Source organism: Lemur catta, chromosome 6, assembly GCF_020740605.2.
Source record: "Lemur catta isolate mLemCat1 chromosome 6, mLemCat1.pri, whole genome shotgun sequence".
In the NCBI taxonomy this organism is placed as follows: domain Eukaryota; kingdom Metazoa; phylum Chordata; class Mammalia; order Primates; family Lemuridae; genus Lemur; species Lemur catta.
In genome coordinates, this window is record NC_059133.1 from 18,683,736 (window position 1) to 18,711,655 (window position 27,920).

At 41.6% G+C, this 27,920-nt stretch overlaps 1 protein-coding gene across 5 annotated transcripts; it reads right to left on the reverse strand.

Moving 5' to 3' along the window:
• DRAM1 (DNA damage regulated autophagy modulator 1) lies at positions 1 to 27,763 on the reverse strand. 5 transcript variants are annotated; one of them, XR_006735709.1, is made up of 8 exons: positions 27,521 to 27,763; positions 21,420 to 21,487; positions 18,523 to 18,665; positions 12,790 to 12,967; positions 8,196 to 8,254; positions 3,941 to 4,033; positions 3,180 to 3,387; positions 124 to 184 (listed from the first exon to the last, which is right to left on the reverse strand). XR_006735709.1 is itself a non-coding variant. In XM_045553110.1 (7 exons), exons 1-7 carry the CDS (start codon positions 27,649 to 27,651, stop codon positions 3,343 to 3,345), a joined length of 717 nt encoding a protein of 238 aa, XP_045409066.1. In that variant the 5' UTR covers positions 27,652 to 27,763; the 3' UTR covers positions 1,116 to 3,342. The 5 variants fall into 5 exon arrangements, 3 of the variants coding, with proteins under 3 accessions (XP_045409067.1, XP_045409068.1, XP_045409066.1); XR_006735708.1 differs by lacking the exon at positions 124 to 184 and adding an exon at positions 1,116 to 1,389; XM_045553110.1 differs by lacking the exon at positions 124 to 184 and having other exon boundaries at positions 1,116 to 3,387.
• Between the last annotated feature and the right edge of the window lie 157 nt (positions 27,764 to 27,920).

Sequence of the window (27,920 nt, forward strand, 5' to 3'; positions counted from 1 at the left end):
TGTACTTAATTTGGTTTATAAAATGCAATTTCTGTGGAATCCTCTGTGTTAGTGTTTAAAAAAAAAATTAAAAAGGCCAACTTGATTAGGAATCAGGAAAACAGAGTTCCAGACTGGAATCTGTTGTCATCAGGCTGCAGAACTGCTTGCAGGTTGCCGAATCTCTCTTGCGTTGTTTTCTTATCTGAAAAATGTGATAATTAACAGCGTGACCAACCTCACAGAGGCTAAATAAGAGCACAGGAACCCTGAAAAAATATAAACACGACTTGAAGTTAACAGAAGGTCTTTGTACTATGTTAATGGCATACATTTATCTTTTTTTTTTAATCTAAAAAAAGTTGTTAGCAAGTATACTTTGGTTTACTCTGAAACAAGTTAGGTCGTCTTTGGGGTAAAGGGGACTAATTCCATAGCGGAATCTGCTGCTTTTTGTCTGTTCAAGTTCCATTTCCCATCCCTTTCTTCTGAGAAACAGATTTCACCCACCATCAGCCCAGTAGTTTGCCCCAGGGGTGGACACGTGATTCAGGTCTGACCAATCCGAACATCACGCTTCCCAATGGGCATGTGACCCACGCCAGCCAATCAGAGGCAATGCGTTTCAGTTCTCAGGCTTGCTGTTGTTTGACTATGGAGAGGTCCTCTCTTCCCACTGGACGGGTTGCAGGCCCGCGAGGTTCTAGACGTCCTCTCACTTCCACCAGGGGAAAGCCTGCCTGAGAGTGAGGCCAGCAGGGAGGAAAGTAGAGCTCAGAGGAGGAGAGAGGAGAGGGAGTCCCGGTGGCACTTTTGGGTCCAGCCATTCCTAAAGCCAGCCCTGCTGCTGGACTTCTCAGGTGCTGGAGGCAATTAGAGATTCCCTTTTTTCCTTCTCGTTGGATTTCTTATGCCTTCAACTCTAAGAGTCGTGACTGATACAAACTTCTGAGGCTGTTTGAGAACCTCTACTAAGATGAACCAATGGTGCCCACATGACAAGCTACACGAATTAAGAAAACATAAGTTTTAAACCATAACTTTATGAAGTCCAAACGGATCGGAAATCATCTCCCAGATAAACACACTTGATAGTAGTACCCAGGCGACATGTTACAATTTAACAGAAACACAAATTACTAAAATAAAGAAATATTTCTTTTTATTTTACTCTTTCAGCCACGAGGTCCAAGGAAATGCAAGTTCATAGAAATTAGAAATAATACCAAAATGCGGATAAGACCAGCTTTAGAGGTTGCACGGAATCAGCAGAATGTCATTGTCTGGAGTGAGTTTTGGCCTTCTCAGTTTGCCAAGACACGTGTATCATTTGGTCTAGACCAGGTAACAATTTCTGTAGTAACTGTCCAGGATGAAGAGAGTTGTCATAGAATGGTGAAGCCCAAACAACTGAAATGTTTACAGTACACAAAGCAAAACAGTCAACATTACTGGGTGATACAGACTGTTTGTTTATCATTAAACTAACTAGTAAACCAGAGTAAATCCCATTATGCAGCACTACAAACATCCTAGTCATTCCTTCATTTGTTCATTCATTCATTTATGCATGCATTCAATAAGTATTTATTGAGCACCTACAGTGTACCAGGAGGCACCGTGTGAAATGCTGGAGTTACAAAGATAAAGATTAAGGCACATACTCTGCCCTCAAGGAGCTCTCAATCTAATTGTGCAGAGAGAAGCTGGAAATGAATGATAAGGCATCGTGAGAAGCGCTGACAACAAAACTCTGTTGAAAGCAAGACATAACCATGGATTCACTCACTCTACCATAGGTTCCATGGAAAAGGTATTTTTAGTATGTGGCATTCTGCCTCCTCCTCAGAATAAGGATGCTTGCTATAACTTTGGTCACTGTCTTTCAGTTCCAGTGGTGCAATGGGGGTTCACAGCTTTATGACAAGTTACAGCGGACCCAGAAATGGTTAGCAGCTTCCCACCTCAAAACACACAGGGGAGACACAGCCTGTCGTGGCAGGGGTGACTGACTGCTGCTGAACCTCACCCCTGTGTCCACCCAGCAAACAGTTAATGAGGAGCTTCCACAGACTCCCCACACCTCTGTGCCCTCCAAGGCTGCCCAAATGGACGGCTCTGCCCTCGGCATGTGCCCTTAATGCCTGCTCCCACTTGGCCAGATGTGGGTTTAAGCCCTGGGGTCTTTGAAAGTTCCTTCCCATCAACTTTCAAGCTTAAGCCTTAACATTTCAAGGGCTACTTCTTCCTCTGGAATGACTTGCTTTTCATTTGTCTTTCATTATTTGGGTGAAAAGGTGGAGCCTGCAGGTCCTGCTTAATGACGGGCCTGCAGATTTCCTACAGCGTTGTGGACATCCACCCACAGGCATTAAACAGCACCCCGCACCCAGAAACTTGGGCCACCCCCTTCTCTCCTTGATCCATGTATCACTCTTGGGCCTTTGTGCTCTTTGCATGTTTACTGGCAAAAAATGAATTTGAGGTGTGAGTTTCAGCTTCTGAGTCAGACTATACTTCAAGTTATGCCAGTGACAATAAAGGACGGTTTTAGAGTTTCTCATCTGCCTTGCTGAATCCACCCCATCTGGAATCACGCCCACTATGGACTGCCAGTTAGCAGCAAGGATATTGTTCCTGGCCTTTTGGCTAAGATCAAGTATAGCAGCAAGGGTACAAGCTGCGCCCTGTGAACAGGGAGAAACGAGGAGGCAGGATTTCAAAAGTGAGGTCTCCCCTAGTCACTTAGAGTTACTGTGCATAGTAGTACAAAGAGCTCTCAATAGAAGCGTTTTGCTTAGTTCAGCCAAAAAATCAGAGTATCTTAGTGTTAATTTATTAACTAAATCTTTGTGATTTGGGCATACGATCGTTATAAATTCAATTTTATAAATGCTCTCATAATAAACAATGATACAGTTCATTCTCTAAAAATGAAATTAAAAAATGAATATCCACTGATTTTACTTTGTAACAAATGTCCTAAATTTAAAGCCCTCATTTAGTGTATTTCCATAAATCACTCACACACAAAGAAAAAGCAACAACAGAATCTGTACAAAAATAAGAGCTCTCCATTTTCCGTAACACCTTATCTTTTCTATATATGACTTTGTTAATATAAAAAAGTGTCTACTTAGAAAATTATGAAAACATTGCTACAATGTCACAAGTGCTCTACATTCTCTAGGAAAACATACCTTTGAAAATAGTACAACTATTGGGAATTCTTAATGAAATTCAAGTCCTGGATGTGCCGCAGATACACGCTAATGAGGGCAGCATCAAAACCCTGCCTGTCCTCTGGACCACTTCTAGAAATTATCTGTGACATTCACTGAGTGAGATAGAATTCTTCTTTCTTCAAATGTCACCATTGATTTCTGTGGATATCCTTAGGGTGACACCCTATTTTTTAAAAAATGAAAAGAAAAACATTTAAAAGTTAAACAATTCCAATACTAATGACATTTCCAACAGGTTTGTGCCACCTAAGAGCTGGCCTCACTATGGCTTGTTTTTAAAAAGAAGTATTTTCTATTATTTGGAATTAGTAAATGAGACTTCCTCAAAAACAAAACAACCAGGACACATGACTATTAATATCAAATGTCAGAGGATCATGAAAATGTCATTGGTTGGGAGAGCTGTTAAAGAAGCTTCCCTTTGGGAATAAGCTAATAAACTAAGTTGCACAATACTTACATATTTTTTCCAAATGCATTAAGAGTAAAAAGAAAGCAAGTGCTCTTTCTAAAAATGCAATTGGGCACAGTAGCGTGCACCTGTAACACCAGCTACTCGGGAGGCCAAGGCAGGAGGATCACTTGAGCCTAGGAGTTTGAGACCAACCTGAGCAACATAGTGAGATCCCATCTCAAAAAATAAAATAAAATGCAAGAAATTTCCTGTGGATTTTTACTAATCCTAATGTCTAACATTTGAATTGATAAATACCTACCTGGAAATCATGGATGAATGTTAGGAAGTAGAAAATAAAACCAAAGGCCACTGTCCATTCACAGATCGCACTTACTACGTGATACACATAATCCTAATAGCAATGAAAAAGAAACAGAATTTTCTCACTTTAGCATACATACTGAAATAATAATGAGAAGGTCAGACTAGAGGAAAAATCTGTCCAGTGAGCATAAATCAGAACGTTGGGGAAATACAGTAAGCAACGCCATGTAAATAAATGCCTAGGCACCCGCCTGATGGAGTGCAATTATTCCAGAAGTTCTCGCTGTCACACACTCTGGTTTTAAGACTTCCTCTACAGAACTTCAAAAGGCAGAATAAGAACTACAAAATGGCTGACACTGGGAAGCAAATGTGGACTCGGGAAGAAAGAACTTTCCATACAAGGCATGGCTTGGTCTCCCTCCACTGGGAATTCCACAGCTGAAGGGCACACACTTAATAGCACACCCGCAGCTGTTCCAAAAAATAAGTGTCTCCATCTAGATGAAACTGGCTGAGTAGCGCCACTAGGTTTTGTGTTTCTCTGTTTCTATAGAAATTGTTAATTCAGAAAATAGTTCCACTGATCATTATAAGGGAAATATATCTGCAAAGTAAATGCTAAGAACAAGACATCCACATGTTAACTGCATATCTTCTGGGGGCAAGAACGAAAGAATGGAAGCCAAGAAGGAGAATGGCTTGAATCAGAGGTTCCAAACTCAGTTGCCTACCAAGGCCAGAAAATTAGTAAAAATAAATAAAACTGATTGTGAAAAGAGAAGGAAGATAGGGAGCCATCTCCTGATTTTTTTAATGCTGGTAACTAATTTAAAAGCATTTTTAAACTCTGTGTAAGTCAAAAATGCATGTCTGCCTTAGCTCACATGCCATTCGAGGCCTGGGGACTGTCAGTTGGCCTCCTCTGGTTTCAAATAATGGCTTAATTTCTTTTTCCTACTTCACTTTCTGCTCTGCTATAGGCTGCAAGTGTGAGTAAACAAATGTGCTGCAATCCAAGTCAGTTCTCTGGTGACAGTGGTTTTTTTTTTTTTTTTAATCGTGTTTTCATCCACAAAGATCTAGTGAAGACGTGTCACACTTTCATGGACATCACTCTTTGCTCTCCACGCCAGGGATGTTGTCATGCATCCATTGTTCTCACCCTAGGCCACCCTGGGGAGACCCTGACCAGCCTTCATTAGCGGGTAGGGAACAGAGGCCTCCTCCTTTTGGTGCTAGCACCAGGACACCCGCCCCAACCCATATCATGCTTTAACAATGAAGATGGATTCTAGGAATAGAGACAGAATTGGGAGGGGGATGGAATTTCTTTGGCATGATATTAATGAAAGTGCATTGAACCTTCTCTACTCCACTACACATGTGTGAATGCAGGCGAAGCTCTAATCTCCTTGCTATATGAAATGGGACAATGACGTTCTAGTCCTCACCCTCCCTACCAAGTGAGTCAATGCACACAAATGTGCTGGGAAAGCTCTCAAGCACGATACAGAAGTTTGGGGCAGTACCTAAACGATTATTCAGTGAACTAATGGAAAGCGTTTATTTTTCTGTTTTTTTTTTTTTTTTCTTTTTGCATCCGTTGAGATTTGGAACAGAAGGCAATACAAGAGTGTCACAGTAATCTATAAAGTGAATAGAAAACCAAGTACTGGTCACCTTTTTAAGATAGAAAGTGGAATATAACAGATTTTGAACTGCCTGGGCATGGGCTTTGACGCGTCCTGCCCGGCGGCTGATTTGTGGTGGAAGGGCGCCCTCCGGTGGCTGAAGCGCGAAGCACACCCGGGAAAGTCTGCGGTGAGGTCTCAGCGGGTCTCACCAATGGAAAGAGGAACTGAACCCCCTTCGCATGGGCCGAATTCCCCACACCTCAGGGGAAAAAGTGCCTTTTGTCTAGCTCCAACCTAGTAACTCATTTGGCCATTTTAAAGTTACGTTCAAAGGAAGCACCTTTTGAAGTCCTGTCTGGATCACTGTCTCCCCCACCAGCGTCCGTCCCCACCGTCTGGGCCAGCGCCGGAATCCTCCGTCCTGGGAAATCCTTCCTCGCCCCGTGCCCACTCCAGCCACCACCGTGCTTCTCCTCTTCCTCTCTCGTCCAGTCCAGAACGGGACTCAGCAAACACACGGCTGCTAGCTGAGCGAATCATTGCCCTCGCCATTTCTTCAACCTCTTCCAGTTGGCGTGTAACCCCAACATTTTATTAATCTGCTTTTTGAAAAACATGAGTGGCTCCCTTATTGCCCAAATTGAGAAACTGAGGGACTTCATTCCTAAAGACTGTTCAGCTACATGTGCCATGGTTAACCCTCTCCCTTTCCCTTCAAAAATGTCCTTTCCGGGATAGTATCTTCTCTCACTCCATAGTTATTAGAGAGTTCATTGCTGTTGCTTTGATATTTCCACAATATTCAGCTCAGCATTTCTTTTGTTCTTCAAAGTATTAGGTTTAGCAGTTGACAACTGGCTGTTTGTCCCTCTGAACTATAAACTTCCTTGGAGACCCTCTATCCCACGGCCACCCTTCCTTCCACCGTCTCCCAGCAGAAGAGTCAATGAGGTCGACTACACAGCACAACTCTGGTTCTTCTCTTTGGTCCATGACTCCCTCTCTTTAATTCTCCTTCACCGAAGACATTCCTTCACCTGCCCCTTGGGAGGATAAAAAAACCTCCTGCTGTTCTCTCACTAACTCTCTTCTCTCCTGGGGCAGCGTTAATTTTCCTATCTGGCATCTAGATGAACCACCACTACAGATATCTAATTGCAGGAGTCGATCTCAATTCCAAACATTCGGTTCCATGTGTTCTGATGTTTAATTTAGAAATTATCAGTCACTCTACCCTATGCTCTCGCAAATCACAATCCCACCACAGATCTAGTCCCATGTTCCTAACTGGACATTTCACTTTGATGTCTCACAACAGCCTGAGTCAATGATTCTAAAACCAAAGTCATCCACTTCTGCCTACAAAATTATTTATACCTGTTAGAGACCTTACCTGGTCAAGGGAATAAATTCTTTGGTTCACCCAAGATAAAAACTTGGAAGTCATCCTTAATTCATTATGCCCCTTCATTCTCATGTTAGTCACCTGCCAGCACCCCTCAAATACGTTTTCCCCATCGCTTCCAAACTAGGCTCATCTTGATTTGAACTGCCTTCTCCCTGCCCTCTTAACGCCGAGCTCTCTCTTCAATCCTTCCCAGGCATTACTTCTGCCTAATACTCAGCCAATAATACTCTATTTACTTTCCTATTGAAACGTTTTCAAAGGCTTACTTTGGTCACCTATGTCAAGTATGAGCCTCTCTGCCTGCCTCTTAAAGAAAGCCACTACTCCCTTGCAAAGTTCTCTCTGACTACATTTATTTCTCACCCTCTCCTGAAATGAACTATCCACTACACTGGAGCTGATCTCATCCCCTCTGCTTTCCACACTCCATGTGTTCTCGGGCCTCCACACATCTTCATTCACACTGTCCCCTACCTTAAGTGTCCAACCTCTTTTACTAAGCGTAGATAGTTGAAATGGTTAAGAAAGAAACCAGAGGGCGGGGGGCAGTGGCTCATTCCTGTAATCCTAGCACTTTGGGAAGCCAAGGCAGGAGTATTGCTTGAGGCCAGGAGTTTGAGACCAGTCTGAGCGAAGAAAGTGAGACCCCCATCTCTACTAAAAATAGAAAAATTAGCTGGGCGGTGTGGCACACACCTGTAGTCCCAGCTACTGGGGAGGCTGAGGCAGCATGATCTCTGGAGCCCAGGAGATGGAGGTTGCAGTGAGCTATGATGACACCACTGCATTCTATCTGGGGCAACAGAGCAAGACCCTGTCTCAAAAAAAGAAAGAAAGGAAGGAAGGAAGGAAGGAAGGAAGGAAGGAAGGAAGGAAGGAAGGAAGGAAGGAAGGAAGGAAGGAAGGAAGGAAGGAAGGAAAGAAAGAAAGAAAGAAAGAAAGAAAGAAAGAAAGAAAGAAAGAAAGAAAGAAATCAGGAATTCAAAAATTTGAAAATAATCCCAGGAGCCAATTGGGATTACCTTGCTAGTTAATTACTACATACACACTGCCAAATAATTGGACAGTAAATTGATTATATACCATATTACCCCACATTTTTGCAATTTGTCCTAAGAAATGACAGTGATCCTTCCTAGGCTTTGCCCAGGCACGGTGTCACATAACCAGGCTCAACAGTCATATGAGAACAACTTAAATGTTACCTTTTCTTTTGGATTCCACTCCAGCTTGGTTATAGAAATTAGTGAAGCACAAGCAATCACTAAAAAAAGGGAAGCTGTTAAGGAAACCACAGCAGAAAACATTTCCTTTCATGTTAAGACTCGATTATTCTACTAATAATATAATCATCACACAGTGCTAAAATATTAATACCAACTTTTCTACAAACAAACCAATTAGCTTTTCATGATCTCAAACCTTAAATTCCATTAGGATAGCAGTTAAGTTACAACACGGAAGTATGGTAAGTCCTTAGCAATATTTTTTCAGTTTGTTAGCAAAATTTTAATCTGTGGCTACATTTTGCTCAACCCTGCATGTTGCTGGGTGTTTCTATTTAAACTAGCTATTTAAATTTAGTCAAAATGGCTGACCCAGCAGTCCAAGATGGGTCCTTTTTGAATACTTGCTAACTGAATGAAAATACTTTTCCCCTAAAATACTATTTTCAAGGTAACAGCTTTAAATAAAATTTAACATTTCAAAGTACCAAGGCTCATATACACAAAGAAGCTATAGAAATTCAAACTCTTATCTTTAAAAAATAGACTTTTGGCCAGGTGCAGTGGCTCACACCTGTAATCCTAGCACTTTATGAGGCCTAGGCAGAAAGATCACTTGAGACCAGAAGTTCAAGACTAGCCTGAGCAAGAGCCAGATCCTCTCTCTACAAAAAATAAAAAAAGTAGCTGGGTGTGGTGGCGCGCACCTGTGGTCCCAGCTACTCGGGAGGCTGAGACAGGAGGATCGCTTGAGCCCAGGAGTTTGAGGTTGCAGTGAGCTATGATGACACCACTGCACTCCAGCCTGGAAGACAGAGTAAGACCCTGTCTCATAAAAACAAAAATAAAAATGAAATAAAAACTAAAAAACAAAAAACAGATTTGTGTTGGGTAATTGGGTATATAAGTGGAGCCCTTCCCTCCTGGCCCAAAGAGTTTACAAATCAAAGAGATTTGCCCTACATCTGACTTTGGGAGTGAATGACAAACCCCTGCAGGCCGGCCTAATAATGCCAAGGCTGAGGCTCCTGCTTTCCTTGGACTGTACTGTGCGTAAAAAGGCTATGACAACTGTTTAAATTGAACTTAAAATGCAGAAGAGAAAGCTAGAAGGAAACAGGATGCTCTAAAAAGTCTACAAAAAATTAGGAATTCAAAGTGCTAAGCCAAGCAAAGTTTGGAGCCTCCTCTGAATTCAGTCAGCAACCCCTCCCCACATACGTTGGCACGCTTAATAACTTCTCGGTTTCTCAAAATAAAAGAAATAGAAAGCATAGAAGATTCTCTGATCATTTCATTACCATACTTCTTTTTCTAATAGCTTAAAAGCCTCTTATTCTGGGGATATGTTACAGATAAGTAAAAAAAAAAAATAGAATAAAATCCTCTTAATTCTTTCATTTATTTGTTCTTTAGTTCCATCTTGGGTACACCAGGTACCATGTTGGTTTCAGGGGTAGAGAGAGGGAAAACCCTAGCGAAATAGACTTGTCTCAGCTCTCAGAAATATCACAGTTGAATGAAGCCCAGGGATTGTGCCATGATAGAGAGAAAAGAACAGGGTCCAGCGATGACTCAGAGGGAAAATTATTAATTCAGAATGGAATAGGGTTTGGGGTATCAGGAAAAGCTTCACTGAGTTGAGCTTAACCTAAGTTGTGAAGTTTGAGGAGCTCTCTAGAGCAGCAGCATCCCACAGAAATATAATGAGTAATTTTAACTTTTCTATAATAAGGGGGGAGGGGAAGCAGGGAAAATAAATAAGTAAATAAATTTTCTATAATAATATGCACATTTTTAAAAACAAAAAAAGAACCAAGTGAAATTAATTTTAATAATATACCTTGCTTAATTCAATGTATAAAAATTTGTCAATATTGATAATATTAATATATAATTCAATGCTATATCTTATATATTAATAAATGATATATCTTATTAACCCAATATATCAAATCATATGATTAATAATATTAATAATGTGTCATAAGATAAAGAATTATTAAGAGATAGTACAGTTTTTTTCTTATATCTTTGAAACCAGGTGTGTATTTTACATTTAGGGCACATTTCAGTTTAGACTAGCCACATTCCAAGTATGCAAAAGCCACATGTGGATACCGTGTTGGACTGACAGCTCTAGAAAGACAAAGATAATCTAGCCAAGAAGAGCATGGGCAAAAATTAGAGCACATAAAACAGCTAAGCCCAAGGAAGAAAGCATAAAAATGAGCTTGAAGCAACAGGAGGTCTCTGGAGCATGTGTCTCATGCAAAGGCACCTGGACTTTATGCTGTCAGTGATTTTTGTGAAGACCTTCAGAAGCATTAGAAGCCGGGTGCAAGATGGATAATTTAGCAGGAAGGGTTTAGAAGCAAGAGTCTAATGCCTGCCTCCCTAAGTGCCTCACTGTCCTCCTGAGTCAGCTGAGGCCATTTCACAGAAATACTGTGGTAAGGAGAAACAAAGGCATTTTGAAGACGCTTTCTAGTCTTTATGAGGAAACATAAATACCATGCTAAAATGTAAGACAAAAGACTTTTTCATATGGATGCATTCATTGGAGTTAATTTGATATAGGGACATAACCCCTTTCTGTCTGGGGCTGCTACCCCTTGGCATAGCTCATAATGAGAACTTCCTAGAAATGAGAATTTTAGTATGTGAAAATGTGAGGCCTGAAAGTGTTTATTCTGCTAAAACCCTCTGATTTTAATATCTAGGGATCTGTCTCCAAAGTTGGAAGCAAGGAAGGGTTTTGCTTTTAACAATACAAACACTTCTACCATAACCTTTACAACTAATACAAGCTAAAAGTTTTAGTGAAGTATATTCAAAGAGAAAGCAAGAGTGCCTTCAATCTACAAATAGAACAAGGAAATTGAGAGGGAATTATCTTAGGAATAAGGGTATGTACTTTGTTGGTAAATTTGGTTCCTCTGTGCTTGGAAATTTCATAATTAAAAATTTCCTTCCCTAAGATGGAAAAAAAACCCTTAACACCATACTTAAGACTCCACATTTTGTATAGTTTCAGTTTTACAGAAGAAATGCAAAGCTTAAGATGTAGAAGCACATGATGTGTTTTCACACAAGCTTGCCCACTTTATACCATAACTCAACCCAGACTAAATTTGCCACTGGTAAAATAGTTCCAATTTGCTCACAATCTGACATTAGTCATTTGTAATGACCCTGCTTTCTCTGATAGTACTACAAATGGTATTTGAAAGATGGGAAATTCTTCACACCAACCCTTAAAGACCACAGCTGTTTTATTTTCTTTGTTAAATACTTTATTAAAGAAAGAAAAGACAGCCAGGTGTGGTGGCAGGGGCCTGTAGTCCCAGCTATTCCACAGGTAGGAGGATCACTTGACCCCAGGATTTTGAGGCTGCAGTGAGCTATGATAGTGCCACTGCACTGCAGCCTGGGTGACAGAGGGAGACCTTGTCTCTAAAAAATAAATAACTAAATAAAACAAGAGGAAAAAAAAGAAAAAGCTGCTATTTCCTCTAAATCAGAATATGCAAGCATGATAAATTTATAGTTTCTTTTCTTTTCACATTGCTGACTTAGAGAACAAAATGAATTTCATTTTGAAAATGAAATCAGTGACTATAAAAAGAAAATGCTGAATGTATTTTAATTGACTTAGTAACACGTGATCTAGAGCTTCTTAAAAGTTTCTTAATAGGGACTAGTTCATCAAACCATCTTCTCACCTACATGCAGGGAGAGAGGAAAGTCTGGTCTCACGGGACTTCACAGGGCTATGACTTTAAGTACAATATCAATATTTGGTGTCTTTAGCCAAGTACTACAAAGCAAAATAAATATTTTCACACGGCTCATGAAGCCGGCCCTGTGGGAAGGAAAATAGGGACTGAAGTGCTCCTACATTTTTCCACCCTCCTTTCACCCCACGTTCTTTTCCCCAAAGATTCTTTTGATCTAACCAATGTTGAGATCTTTTCTTAATGATTTACACTTTTAGTCCAATTGTTCTTCTGAAGAATGTGGAGACTTGGTTGTTATCCTTTGTTTTCTTCATGCCCTTTTTATATGTGTGGGTGGGGATGGGGAGTCAAGCTTGCTAGGACCTTGTGACAAAGATTCCTCGCTTGGCCAAACTTTAGTCAGCTTCCTGAACCTTCTCCTAAATCCATCTGTGCACTGTGTAAAATCCAGTATAAGTCAGTTTAGCAAGAACCTCTCACCCTCAATATCTGGTCAGATTCCTTATCTTCCACTTGTCCCCCAGGTGGTGCCTGGTCTCCCCGGCCTGCCTTCAGTGAGAATTCCAGAATGCCCATTACCTCTGCTGTTTCCCTGTAGTACTTTTCCACCCACTGCCCCCACCCTGCTCCCTGGCTATAGATTCCCACTGGCCCACGCGGCATTCCCGGAGCTGAGCCCAGTCTCTCTCCCCCACTGCAAGACCCCATGGCAGGGGTCCTTGTAACCCACGTCGGGGGGCCCGAATAAAATTTTCCTTACCATGCTTTAACAAGTGTCATGAAATTTTTTTTTTTTTTTCCTTTAACAACTGACAAACGTGGAAAAAGGATACTGGGGACCACAGCCGCGCAGGAAACAGCAGAGATGGCCATCCGTATGTGGCACGTCGAGAGACTGTTCCACTGGGGACACGATTTGTAAGAGATGATGGATTGTAGGAGCGTGTATATGACGCCGCAGATGAAAGCCAAAAGGGCGCCCCCGTCGTGGACCACCGGCACAGCTAACTCCTGGGGAGAAAATCACAAATATGTTACTCCGCGTGAGTCAGTCAGCATCAAGCCAGAGCACTCACTGGCTCTGGGCTGCTCTGAGCTCTCAGTCATCACAGATGGGCTGCTCCTTGGAAAATGCGGCTGCTTACAGAAGACTACCAAGAGAAAACCTTCCTGATGCTGAAATAAATGCCAAGAACTTGGTGGTTCCACAGCGAACCTGGGACCACGGGACAAGGGAAGTATGACATCTGCCTTAGAGGTGAGAGAGTTGAATACAGTGGGCTTTGGAGTCTGGCACACGTGGCCACGACTAGGCTCTGTGACCTGGGTGTAAAGCCTTAATTTCTCTATCTGTAAAATGGGCATAATCATCCCTTTCTTGCAGGTTTGCAATGAGGATTTCATAATACATTTCATATAATAATTTTGTATAAAAGTACACAACTTGTTCCATGATGGTACCAAGGATGGCTTGGGGTTTTTAGGGTCCCTGCTCCCTGATAATCTCCTTCCAAGCCACCTCAAATAAATACACCAACAAGTAAAACCACTGGTTTTGCGATGCAAAGGCAGTTTCAAAACAAGTTCTCAATCCACCACCATCCTCTAAGCAGCCGTTTTGCCCAGAAGGCAGCCCCTATGCCCAGTCCAGGCAGAAAGTCTGGTGCCGACCGTGTGCACACCCGGGCCATGATGGGTCAAGGAGCCTCACCTTAGGCTCCTTTCAAATGAGCACTGGGCACAAGGACATTTAGATGGAACCACTGAGTCTCAGCTTGAACTTGAAAACTTTGAGCTTTGCAAAGGGGCAAGTTCAAGTGTTGTCCACGAGAGCCTGGTTTGGGCCACAGGCCCCCCAATGGCCCCCCCTCACTGTGCACACCCGACCTCTGGCTGCTCTTTGACCTGGGCCACCGGGGCTTCCCCAACACCACAGAGTTTCCATCCAGACTGTTGAATCTCAAGCTGGAGCATGAACGAACTGATATTAAATCTTCCTTCTCCACATGAGAAAGGGAGATACCTTTTTTTTTTAAAAAAAAAAAAAAAAAAAGCTTTTAACTTATTTTCTAAGGAAATTTACTTCCTGGACAAACCAAACCTGGGAATATGGGGAGAAATTCATTACTTGATTTGTATTATATCCAAATACGACTGCATTGACATTCCGCAATATGTCATATAAATTATTCATTTATTAGGTATAGATTCTGTATACCTCAGATACCTAGTATGGACATAGAGAGTCAGGAAAGTTATATACGAAAAATAAAGTGCCTTTTAAACTGTGTGTACAAATTAAGTACTTAAATAATTCAGGAAAATAACCACTAAACTGTACACTTAAAAATGGTTAAGATAGGCTGGGCACGGTGGCTCACGCCTGTAATCCTAGCACTCTGGGAGGCCGAGGCGGGTGGATCGCTCGAGGTCAGGAGTTCGAGACCGGCCTGAGCAAGAGTGAGACCGCGTCTCTACTAAAAATAGAAAGAAATTATCTGGCCAACTAAAATACATATAGAAAAAATTATCCGGGCATGGTGGCACATGCCTGTATTTCCAGCTACTCAGGAGGCTGAGGCAGTAGGATCGCTTGAGCCCAGGAGTTTGAGGTTGCTGTGAGCTAGGCTGACGCCACGGCACTCACTCTAGCCAGGGCAACAAAGCAAGACTCTGTCTCAAACAAACAAACAAAAAAAAAGTTTAAGATAGTAAATTTTATGTTATGTATATTACAGCACAATGAAAAAGAATTTTTTAAAAAGAATTATGAGAAATAAAGTCCTTTCACTCCTTAGGTGTCAGGCACATTTGGACAAGGGAAAAATAAACAAAAGGCCAGGCATCTACTGCTAATGCGTCACTTTCAGGAATAAACTGAGAATTCCGGTACTTTCCACCCTCTCTTGTCTTTTCGTGCTAAGTACATCAACATCCTGAATTTACATACCATGTTTTTGACCACAAATACCATCAGGGAATATGCTTCCTCAACCCTGGCCAATTCAACTTATCTTTTAGAGTTTTAATCTGCAAACTTTAGGAGTCCCCACATTAATCCTGATATTATCAGATCAAAAGGCCCTTGATTCAGTGGGAGTTTTATTTGTAATGTGGCTTTTTCACCATAGGGTATATACTCTCTCATCATAGAAGTTTTTTAGAAGGGAAATGATTCTTAGATCAGACATGAATTTTGGATAGAGGATAAGATGAAAACCTGGCACCCCTTGTGGACCCCTTTTTACAAACTCTCTTATTATTTCAAAAGGTAGTAAAAAAAAATAGAGAATACTAGACTACTGATAGGGTGAAACCTTGCAAATTTTCTTTTCCACAAAGGAAACTTCTTTTTTTTATTTTATTTTTAATTGACAAATAATAATTGTATACATTTGTGGGGCTTGTGTATGTTTGGATACGTGTTTACACTGTGGAATGACTAAATCAAGGTAATTAAGATATCCATCACCTCACCTACTTATCATTTTTTTGTAGTAAGAACATTTACAATCTCCTGTTGTAGCAATTTTGAAATATGCAATGTTACTATTAACTATAGTCACAATGTTGCACAACAGATCTCCAGAATTTATTCCTCCTGCTGAACTGAAACTTTGTACCCTCTGACCAGCATCTCCCCATTCCCCATCCTCCCTAACCCCTGTAACCGCTGTTCTACTCCTTCTGTGAGTTTGACTTTTTTAGATTCCACATATAAGTGAGATCATGCAGTATTTGTCCTTCTGCAACTAACTTATTTTACTTAGCATAATGTCCTCTGGGTTCATCTATGTTGTCCCAAGTGGCAGGATTTCAAAAAGGAAACTTCTCGAGGGACAATAAAGCATTGACAGCAATCAGTGAGGACACACCAGAAAGTAGTCATCCCACCCACCCGTTTGGGAAAGCGAGTAGTTATCTGTGAACTTTTCATAAATGTAATTTATTGCTACTAAGAGAAACCTCCAAAGGCAGGCACACTCTTGCCCTCACATCTCAAATTCTCAAGGAACAGCTCACGTTGGTTTGCCCCTGGCATGCTGGAAATGAGTCACAGGCTACCAAACAAGGAAGCTGTAAACATATATTTATCAGAACAGTGACAAGTCAAATACTTTTCTGCCGGAAAGTTAAAGATTCTACTGAAGATTCTATTTCCGGTTTTTGTAAAGATTTAATCACTTCATTGAAAACTTAAAGAGAACCAAAAGTTCAATTACCTAACCACGTAAGTTTTCTTCCTAAAGTTAATGTCTGCCTTATGGTTTAAAAGATGGTTATGGTTTTACCTGTATCTCTCACGATGTTGAGTTATTCAGAGGATAAAGTGGTATGATAAGGTGCATACAATCCCACCCCCTCCAGAACAATCCATATCCACACTGCACTAGACAAGTTACATCATGCTAGATCTCCCCTTTTGGGTTTTTTTTTTTTTTTTTATCGTGCTTTCTCACGGAAGAACTGTGAGTTGTATACTCTCGCTTTTTTCTCACGGGTATTTCCTCATTTTTGGCATTGAGGATAAATCTTCCCACTGGCTCTGAGAACATGACCTCAAGTTGAAGCCCACCACTGCCACACATTACTCATATGACCCTGGGCAAGTACTGACTTCTCTGAGCCTCAATCTCACCACTGAGGCATGGAGAAAACAATAGTGCCTATCTTACTAGGCTTCTATTAGAATTGACGAGTTAAAACAGGGGACATTTTCATAAACATGTCTATCACATAGAAAAACATCAATAAATGTTTATTGTTATGAAAAAAAATGCATACTATCATATAACATAAGGAAATGTCTTGAGAACTTCTACCATGTGACAAATGTCACATGCCAACATGTACTGCAGCTCTCTGTTTGTCTTATTTCATCATATAAGGACAATAGGGATAGAAAAGCAAAATGGAGCCAGAAGCAAACTTAGATCACAGAATGCCCTCCACATGACTTTTCTGGGGAAAGTTAGGATGAGGAGGGAGGATCACTTGAGCCCAGGAGTTCGAGGTTACAGTGAGCTGTGATCGCACCACTGCACTCCAGCCTGGGTGACACAGCGAGACCCTATCTCTAAAAATAGTAATAATAACAAATAAAGGAGAAAGTTGAAAAAAAAAGCCCTCGCCCCACAAAGCCCTATACATTTGCTTCAGAAGTGCTACAAATTTGGCAGTCACCTTCTAGCTTCCAATGTTAACAAGGAAACACTAATAATCACAGGATTTATAACATCCAAGAACTAAAACTGGTTGGCTCCGAGACCTGAGTGACTGTTTCTGGCCTGTGGGTCATCCTGAAGGTGTTGTGTAATGTAAGAAAGGGCACTTTCCTCCTTAGTCCTTGGTAAACACAGCTCTGAGTTTCTTGAGGCACTTAATTACAATGGCCCCCACACCCCATCAGCAGATGGCACCCCCAGGAGCAAGGTGCAGAGATGGCTGTGAGGTCCACATGGTGTAGGACAGACAGGGGACTCTCTGACGATGGTCCAGCTTCACACAGGAGAGATATTAGAGAATGGATGGAAAGCATATGGTATGGGCAGGGGCCTGAGGTTATTCAGTGCAGGGACATGAACTTGAGCAGCCCTCGGTTGTGAAGGCGGCTGCCTTTTTGTGAAAATAAGCATCACATGAGATCTACCTCTGGGGGGCGGAAATTTAAAGGGGTATCCCTGGGCCAGCCCAGAAGTCTCCTGGAGTAACTTCCACTCTGCTCTCACAGAGACAAGAGTGATGGAGCAGGACGACTATAGTGTTAGGCTGTAATGATGACCCGATGATGACCATGACAGCTGCCAAGTACAGACTGCTGGGTACTGTACGTTATCTCATCGAGTCCTTGCAAAAACCCTACGAGGTGGACATTAGTATACGTATATTCATTTTAAATTCAATAAATATTTTTAAAATATTAAATATTGTCTCCTGAAAGAGAACTTGGACTAAAATAGGAGTCCACAAATTAGAATAAGGATGATTTTTTTCCAACACTTGACACAGTAAGAATATATCAAGCAGATGCCCCAGTGGTTGTCACAAAAGTTAATTTGCTCTGGTGGGGTCACATTTTGGCTCTGCAACTTATTAGCTGAATAACCCTGAGCAAATTATGTCATCTCCATAAACCTACACCCCTTTACCTGCAAAAGGAAGCAATCAGATGCTGCCCTTTGAACACCAGATGTTCAAATGATAGAATCCGTAAACACACACAAATATTTTCACACTCGGCGAAATCATTACAGCAGCTGAAGGAGCTCTCCCAACACTCCAAATCACATCAGTCAGAACACGGGGCAGCGCAGAGCCCGGCGCATCATTTGAAGCACACACTCTCTCCTGATCCTGCAAACAGGCACCCCCATCTCTCCCAAGTACCAGGCAGGACTGACTTTCAAATGTTAAACATTTGTTTCTAAAAAGCAAACTAACCCAATTTTTGTAAACTCATCAACCATTTAGCGATACTGGTGCGAGTGTGCCTCTTGCCTTCCTGCTTCTCTTCCCAGACACTCGTGCCCGTCACCCCCAACAGCTAAAGAAGCTTCAGGTCATACCTGAAAATTGGCAACAATGCCCATTCCGATACATCCCACCAATCCAAGAACTAACGACACCAAGTTAAAAACAGGAGTGCTGAAATAGCTGGTTTGATTTTGCTTCTCTACTATTTTATATCTTGTGTACATGGTGGCTGCACCTGAAAAAGAAAGGAACTTTGATGAATTTTCATTATTTGACTTTTTTAGAATGACAAACACAGGAGAAGTTTTGTATCACTTTTGAAAAATGTCCTGATTGCAAATCTCCCTGTCCTTCTTCACCCCATCTTACTTTCTTCCCAGCGTCATGGACACACACACACACCCCCATCTTAGCAGTTATCCTTTTCACGTAAATGCTATTATAGTACATGTATTATTCTGTGACTTGCTTTTTTCACTTAACAATGTACCCTGGAGATCTTTCAATGTCAGGACAAATAGATCTACCTCATTGTTTTTAGGGGTCTCATCATGGTCTATGGTATGAGATACCACATTTATTTCATCATTCTCCTAAGGGATAAATTTCTATGTTGCTTCCTATTACAAACAATGCTCAATGAACACCCTTGTATATAAATCTCTGGGCACACTTTCAGGTGTTTTTGAAAGACCAATTCCTGGAAGTCAGTGCTACTGAGTCAAAAACCATGCACAATTAAAATGTTGAGAAACACCTCCAAATTGCTCCAAGACTGTTAACAATTTATATTCCCATCAGCAGAGCTGGAGAGCAATTCTGTATGCCTTTGCCCTTTTAATTATTGTCTACCTAAAGAATGAAAAATGGCAACCTGTTGGTTTAATTTGCATTTCCCTGATCATTAGTGACATTTAGCAACTTTCAGTATATCTTCTGGTCATTTGCTTTTTTTCTGAGAATTGCATGTTTATAATTTTTTTCTTATTTTTCTCTTGGGTTTGTCTATTCCTTTCTAATTTGTAGTTGCTTTTTACACATTATATACATTAGTCTATTGTCTGCTATAAACATTGCAAATTTTCTTCTAGTCTGTTGTTTGTCTTTTAACTTTGCCTCTTGTATCTTTGGTCATTTAGAAGTTTTAATTTTTTATCTGCTGAAATCTGTCAATTCTCTCCTAATTAGCTTCTAGGTTTTTTGTAAGCTTTCTATTCTAAGGTTTAAAATATTCTCTTATAATTTAATTCTCTCATAGTTTGGCTTTTCAGTTTTAGTTCTTTAATTGCAATTGGTTTTGTGTATGGTGTGAGAATACTAAAGATATGTTTTTCCAAATCCTTCCATATCTTTAGCTAGTCTATTAACAAAGTATTTAATAGCATTTATTGTTTAGGAGAGTAATTTGTCAGTAAAATGCAACCTATATGGGAGCAGGGGCCTTGTCTGTTTTGTTTGCTTTGTGACCCCAACACTAAGCACAAAGTTCGTCACACAGTAGGTACTTAGTAAGTGAATGTTGAATAAATGGACAGCTATCATAATTTTAGATATATATTCATTTAACTTAGCAAATTTATCTTATAGAAAAATTCACTTAATATGCAAAATATATTTAAAAGGATGTTCACTTCAACGTTGTAACTACAAAATATCAGAAATAGTTTAACAATATGGGACTCACTAACTAAATTATAATACATCCATGTGATGGCCATCATGCATGTGTTAAAAGGATAAGGTAGACTTGTATGTATTGACATAATGATGACCATAATATTTTAGTGAATTTTAAAAAGCAGGTAAAAAATAATAATTTATCATGACTATTTCCAGTGAATATGTCCACATCAGCTTCTGCCTTGCCTAAAAGCAAAAAGCCAGATTTTATCACTTGCTGGTGGTAACATAGTCCCTCTGTCTTCCAAGTCTGGACTGTTGGCAAAGATGGTGTAACAGGGCACTGGAATTGATCCACCCCATACTTCTACTTCCTTTTGCTCACTTCCAAAACCTCAGGAGGGGAGGACCACAAATGGGTGAGGAAGTGAAACCCTCTCTGTACCAGGTAGAATTAACAAAATCCAAAGACGCCCAGTCACTAAGTAGGGTTTCCAGCACCTGTCTCTTCCCACCCTGCACCAGCAGAGAGCAACAGACAGACCCTTGGCAAACACTTGATTGTTCCATAGGGTGGGGGACTATGGAAGGACTAAGAGAAAGAGCCCTACAAGCTGACATCTATACACTCAGATCACCCCATAGGAGACTACATTTTGCAATAATTATAAAACAGTTGCCATTAATGTGCATCACATTAGTTGGCTCATGACAGGGTTGTAGCCCATCCACTGCATCTCAGGTGCATCTGAGGAATTGAAAGGAAAGATCATACCTGAGTTGGAGACAAACAATTCCTTGCTTCACCTTTCTCCTTTCTCTAACAGGTAAGATGATGCCTTTGTAAGGGGTTCTCAAACTTTAGTGAGGATCCCAGTCCCTCAGACTGCTTGTTAACAACACATATTCTTGGACCCCACTCCCAAAGGCTCTGGCTGAGTGGATCTGCAGTGTGGTCCAGGAACATGTGTTTTAACCAAAGCCTCAGATGATGTTCACCAAGTTGCCTTCAGAACACACTTTGAGAAATATTAACTTATACACTGGGTGTCTTTGGCTTACAGTGTCTTGGATATAAACCAAAATTTTTAAAAACCAAATTACATTTAAAATCAATTTCAGAAGTTTGGCATTTAAAACCACCTACAGCAAATCCTGTGACAAATTACCAGATAAGGTAGAGTTCTATAATAAAGCCATAAATAATTTTGGATTTCTAGTCACTTTAGTTTCTCAAAGTAGGGAAAAATTCTAGCTGCAAAGGTTGTAGTTTTAAAAACTCATACATACACATGCTGTCAATAACACATTTGACTTCGTTTAGGATTGTGAGTTTTTCATTTATGGATCATAATTATTGGGTACTTACCAAGAAATGCAGAGAAGTTTATCATAAATCCAAAAATACCACTCTCTGGAGGTGTTGTTCCTGTATCACTGGGAAAGAGAAGAAATGTCCAAATTATTCAGTTCAGTTCAGACCTCTGAGCAGGCATAGAATTGGCAAGTTTTATACTGGCCTGTTTTATAGTTCCCAGTTTTAAAACTGATGGCAATTAATTTCATCTGGGTGTTCAGCCACTTTAAATTCCAAAGATTTGGCCTGATTTTTTTCTAAAGTATTTTCATTTTGGCTCTGAAAAATCTAAAATTAATTTTTCTACCATGAGAGATTACATTTAATTTTTTGCCATAGAAAAAAGCTAGAAAATGTTTAAAATGAATGGTGTTGCTGTTTCTCAAATGATCAAACCCATGCTCAGTGAAAAATTGATTGTGACTATTTTGGGGAAAAAAAAGTAACTGATCTAAAATCACATTTGAGAATTCTACTATCGAGACTTGAAATACACCTAAACACACCACTTTAATTTTTTGATAACTAGATTTATGCCCGTGTTGTTATAGTGCTAAAAATAAAATGATAAAAAGGTGAGCAATATTATTGATCTCTATTAGTACTTTATGGAAACAATAGGGTATGAAGGGTATATTAATTGTGATCAACTATTTTAATGAAAAAGAGTTTCTATAAAACATTTTTCAGGTGCAGTCTACTGACATTAAGTGAGTTGAAAAATGTTGTTTGGCATGTTCTATTTTCTATTAGTGCCAAGTTTTAAATGTTTACATTTTCAGGCTGCTCACTTAGCAACTTTCCCAGTTTTAAAACTGATGGCAAAAAAGCTCCCAACATGAAACAATTTGTACCCGTTTTGAGTGCTTCCACATTTCAAAACAGCTTCTGAAATTTAAGTATTGAAAAACTGATCACATTGAAAAAGATGCATTTCAAAGTGTCTGAAGAATTCTACATGAAGCCTGTGTTTGCAGAAAGCAGGAATTTTAAAGGTTTGTGAACACTTAATGAGCATAAAGAGGTTGTTAACAGCCCCCCTTACAACAAATGCCTTTATTCCCAATTATCTCAGTCGCAGTGTCACTTGTACCTGTAGGAACCTGAAGGGTTTAGAATTTAACATTACCACTTTTCCCACTAAAACCATTTTGCACACTGAAGGAATGTTGAGGTGGAGACGGCTGCCTGGGATGCACCACGTCCTTCTGAGCACACCGCTGAACGGCATGGAGAAGAGGGTTGGAACCAGTACCAGGAAGAAAGCAGAGACAGCTCTTAACTTCGGGCAGCACTTTTGCCAGTCAGTTAACTCTGACAAGGAAATCAAGCCTTCCTCGCTTGGCCTCGGGGTATAAAAAAGCAGCCACCAGGTGACTCATCCTAGGGCACTTGTTGCACAGGTCCAAGAGTAATTCTGGAAACTCAGGCAGCCACTCACCAGGGACAGAAGCACAGGCAGAGGAGATGTACTGGGAAGAAGTTTATTTGCTTGTTCGTGGAGAAAGGGAAGGAAATGGAAGAATGAGGAAGACATTTAGGAAGATAGGCAGTTGGGGCCATGAGAGTACTCTAACAGGCGATGAAGAACACCAGACTTGGGGACCCTGTCTATTGATGGCAAATTGAGACTATGTCAAAGGCCCAGATGTACGGTCCACAGGACATCAAGCATGTGATCTGAAAACTCAGAATTTGAGGGTGGTATTTTATTTGTGTTTATCTGTACACTTAAAACCATACACTTTGGAACCAAAAGCACTTTGCAAATACCACTTGTAGAGCATTAACTATGTACCAGACACCATTAGGTGCTTACTGTAATCATTTCATTTCATCCTCACAACCCTAAGGTGGATTTTATATCAACCCCAGTTTACAAAGGAGGAAACTGGGTATTAGAGAGGATATATAACTCATTCAAGGTCAAAGAGCTATGTAGAAGAATCCTTATCTCAATCCAAATGTTTAACCCCTGACATCTCAGCGTCCTCTGAGCTCTAACAGCAGGCAAGGAACAAAGCAGCCAGGCGAGTGATGGGGGTGGGGCACCAACACTAATATGCCGGTCCATGTTTAACAGATAGCTCTAGAGGGCACCTGATTTGTATTATAGCATTTGCTAATTTCCATGGTGAAAATACTCCCAACGTGTCAAAATTCAGGCTACCAAAGGCAGGTCACTGAACATGGAGTTGGGAAGAGATACACACAGTAGGTTCTCAGGGGCAGATACCAGCTGGTTCCAGCACACCATGGGAATGAACCTTCACGGTAACGAGAAGAGATCAGTATGCCTTTGTTGTGTCCCAGGAAGATGTAAACTAGGCAAAACGAAAAAAACTTCTCAAATACTACAACTGAATTGTAAAACCTCTTTGACAAATACTACCATGGCAAATGTAATTATTTTTCAGGATTATTGAGTCCATAACACCCACCATCCCTGCATGAGTACCAATGGGCCACTTCCCTACATCTTTGCACTAAAAGATAGGCAGTGGCACTACAACAAAAACTGGGGGAAATATTAATGCACTGAATTCATAACCAGTTGTTTGACTGAACAACCATCTTTTCAACATTTTTGGTTTGGCTCCTCAAAATAATGATAACATTTATCCATTCATCAACAAAACATTCATTAGACACAACCTGAATCACAAATTCTCGAATCTATCAGGTAAGAATTGTCAGAGTTTGTGATTTATTTCCACTAAATGACAAAAGGGTATTATGTTAGCTGAAATTTTGCTCAAGAATATTTCATGAAAACTTTCCAAGCAGCAAATGAAAATGTAGATATGTGTACAAACTTTTAAGTATGGTAGCAGTCGACCATTTTGGTTAATAAAAATGAAAGGGCTCTTACCCCTCAATGAAAAATGTTCTTATAAGTCTTTCAGTCTCTGATCTTATATATTACATCATAAGTAAATACTGAGTCACATCTTCTGATGTTGGAATTCAGATGAGCATAACACTAAGGGGGTAACCAAGAGACCCTGTGGGTAGCCTCTTTTTGTTTTCTAGCTCATATTAAAAGATTCCATCACACAGGGCAGAGGTAGTAGTATCTGGCTGGCATAGCTGTGCCTTGGTGCCTGATTCAGGACACTGGAGAACGAGTGAGAGGGGAAACCAATTGCTTCCCAATCTGGCAGCAGTCTCTCTATGCAGCTCCCTTATCATTCTGCCTCAGGTGGTTTCAGCAATGTGGTTGGCCCTCCCCCAACCCCACCTCAGCTCCACCCACCACCTCACTTGCCTGCTTGTTAATGAGGCACTTCCGGGAAATTGCAATGGGATAAGGAGAGCAAGTTGTTGATTTACCTGTGGTTTAGAAGGTGTTGAGGTTTAAGTGGTCACAGTTGTTCCAGGGTAAGTTGTGCCTATGAAATCAGTTTACGTGCTCATTTCCTGTATTTACATATCTGCAGGTTAAGCTGACCGTGGAAAATTCCAAGTAGTCTGTGTAACATCGTTCTCCAAACTAATTTATGAAGTTAAGCCAGTGCATAATCAACTGATGCTCAAAGTAATGAAAACAGTACAAAGAAAATGTGCTTGATAACGTAAGACTTTCCCAAGCTTGGTCAAATGCTGTTCTTTAAAGCATTGGATACAGGAGATTCAATTACTCCAAAGCCTGGAGTGATGGTTTATTGGAGGGGCTTAGATGCTGACAAGAAGCAACATTACCTTTGTCTCCAGTCTGAGGTTTATTAGATTGTTCTAAAATCATAAGCTTATTGCTTGGAAGATTGACCAGGACTCAGAACCCCCCCCCCAAAAATGTAATGCTCCAGTAAAAAGAGATCATTATTTCCTTTATCTCTACCATATTTAAATATATTTAAAAGAAAAAAGTATGGTAGTAAAAAGTTATATTACAGTTTATTAGATACTTTTAATTATTAGGACTAACTTTATGGCGGCTTCACTTAGTGATGACTATTCCCGAATGGGAGGCACCATACAGTTATATCAACTATTTTTAAACTAAAAATAAGTGAAACCACATGCTTTGTTAGAAGGTGACAGGTGCTACGGTGGATAATGAGACCAGATGTGGGGGATCAGGAGCGGTCAGGCTCAATTTTAAAAAAGGTGATCAGGGCAAGTCTCACCGAGATGGTAATATTGGAGCAAAGGAAGTAAAGGAGAAAGTTTGGCGATATCTAGAGGAAGAACATTCTGGCAGAGGGAACAGCCAATGCAAAGGCCTTGAGGAGGAGGTGTGCATGATACGTTTAAGACACAGGAAGGAGGCCAGTGTGGTTGAAGGTAAGTCCAAGGAGTAAGGGCAGAGGAGAGGAGGGGGCATTAAGGTTAGAGATAATAAGGTGGAACATTTCTGGCCAGTGGATGACTATGGAATTACTCCCATCACTTGTCCCTGTCTGGTTCTAGCTTGTCTTGCCCTTGCTTCAGTGACTTAGTTTTCTCAGAAAGGCAGGGGTGATCCAATGCTCCGGCTGCTCCAGTAAGCAGAGAGAGCAAACAACCCAAAAGCCCCAGCGCATATAGGCAATCCACACACGTGTTTGTTGTTTGTTGGCTGAGGACTCCTGGCAGCAAAGGGATAATTTCATGCCTTTTTTGCTCATAATTCTGCTTTTCCTGAAGGCTTCCTTTTCTTGTTAAATTTTAAACCCCCTTCTTTGGAGTGTCTGTAATTTGAGCATCTCACAAGTGGTTCACCCTGTCATCTTATTTCCCCACTTCTGAACAGCTCCCATTTCAAGTTCACCTTGGGGTGACATTAAATCACAGCTACATCAGACACTTCTACAAAGATTCAAACCCTGCCTCTGTCAGCCTGGCCAATGCATATCACATATTATGTGTCCCTGACCTCCAGATCCAGCCAAACACAGCTACTATTTTCTCAATAAAAAGCACTGCAGGGAGAGCAGCACTTTTTCCTTTCACACACGTCTAAGAGGATCTATCCTGCTTCATAAACAAGAGAAGTGAGTCGATGGCACTTGGGCCTGACATGTGCCATGAGAAATCGAGCCCAGGTTTCCGCATGGGCACAAGACCAGATGGGAAAGTCTCCTCAATGTATAGAACATCTCTTTTTCCATGGGCAAAACCACCACAGCTCCTGCAGATTTGTTTCTGTGCACTATTGTACCTATCACTCTCTTCCTTCCATCTTTTAAACTCTAGTCCCTTCTTTCCTCTCCTTTGTTTTTCCTTCCTCACCATAAAAAAAAAAAAAAAACCCACCACAAAACATTGCTCACCAGAAGGAATGGCTGCAGGGAAGGGGAGACCCTGTACCCTATATCTTAAAGGCATAACAAACTTTGGATGTCACCAGTTTTATCATCCCCTCACCAACCAATGCAGACCCAGAGGGGTCACACCACTTAGTAAGGATGGATTATTCTAATGTTGAAGGAATGCCTACTGCCACCAAGGCAACAAGGTACCGCCAAGGCACAGAGCTGGGAGACGTAAAATGGACCAGGCCATTGTCACTGGCACTGACGAAGTGACCCTCAGGAAAGGTGAAGGCCATAACACAGCAAAGATGATTTGGTAAAATAACACGAGATGTCACAAGTTGTTAGCAAGTTGAGCGCTCTGACTTTAGGGGTGCAGTGCCTAGGAGGGGTCTTGGGCAGCTTAAGCCAGACTCCCAAGGACCAGGAAAGCACAGGGTAGCTTTCCATATGGGACAGATCTGGATGTGAATTCTGCTTCTACCATTTCCTAGTGTGACATCAGTGTCACGTTGTTGATATTTCACCTGTTTTAAACCTCCGTTTCCTTGTAGGACAAATGAGCCTAGACATCCACTTCGAAGGATGGTGGGAAGCAGAAGGGAAATAGTGAGCTGTTTAGAGCAACCCTGGATCTACCTTGTACAATAAACGCCATCTGTTCAGGACCCATCCTTGTTTCAATATTGCCAGACAGGCGTCTTCCCGAGGTTCTGTCCCGTACCCAGACTGGAAGCTCTGCCGTTTGTCCGGAACTCTCCCGGTGCCGCTCTGCTGCGTTCGGGGTAAAGGCAGCACTGCTCCCTCCCGGCGGCGGCGCTGCCCCGCGGTCCCCGCGCCGGCTCCCCGGGCCCTGGCGCCCACCCAGCCTCTCACCTGATGTAGGGGAGGAAGGGGTTGACGTGCCCGGAGAGCACGGCGACCACGTAGGAGATGATGAAGGCGGCGGACGACCAGGTCACCAGGAGGAAGGGGACGAAGGCCATTCCCCGGAGGAAGCACAGCATCGCGCCGCCGCCGAGAGGGCACTGCGCTAACCCGGGTTGCTCCGGGCTGCCTGGAGGCGGGGGCCGCGCGCTTGCCGGCCCGCCAGGTGGCGGCCTCGGCGCGGACGGCCACGGGCGGCGGGACGGGGCGGCTCCGCGACGGCCGGGCGGGCCGGGCCCCGGCGGGCGGGAAGCGCGAGGAGCGGAGCGAGGCGGCGGGCGGTGAGGCGGCCGGGCCGGGGCTGGGTGGGGCGCGGGCCACCCGGGCTTGTTGCGAAACCGGTGAAGTC

Bases quoted from the DNA above. Each gene is read 5' to 3' on its own strand.
- DRAM1 (XM_045553110.1), bottom strand. From the start codon at position 27,651: ATGCTGTGCTTCCTCCGGGGAATGGCCTTCGTCCCCTTCCTCCTGGTG. The intron at 18,666-21,419 runs GTAAGTACCCAA...TTTCTTTTTCAG, and splicing joins AAACTTCTCTGCATTTCTTG to GTGCAGCCACCATGTACACA. The intron at 3,388-3,940 runs GTAGGTATTTAT...TTTAAAAAATAG, and splicing joins CATTCATCCATGATTTCCAG to GGTGTCACCCTAAGGATATC.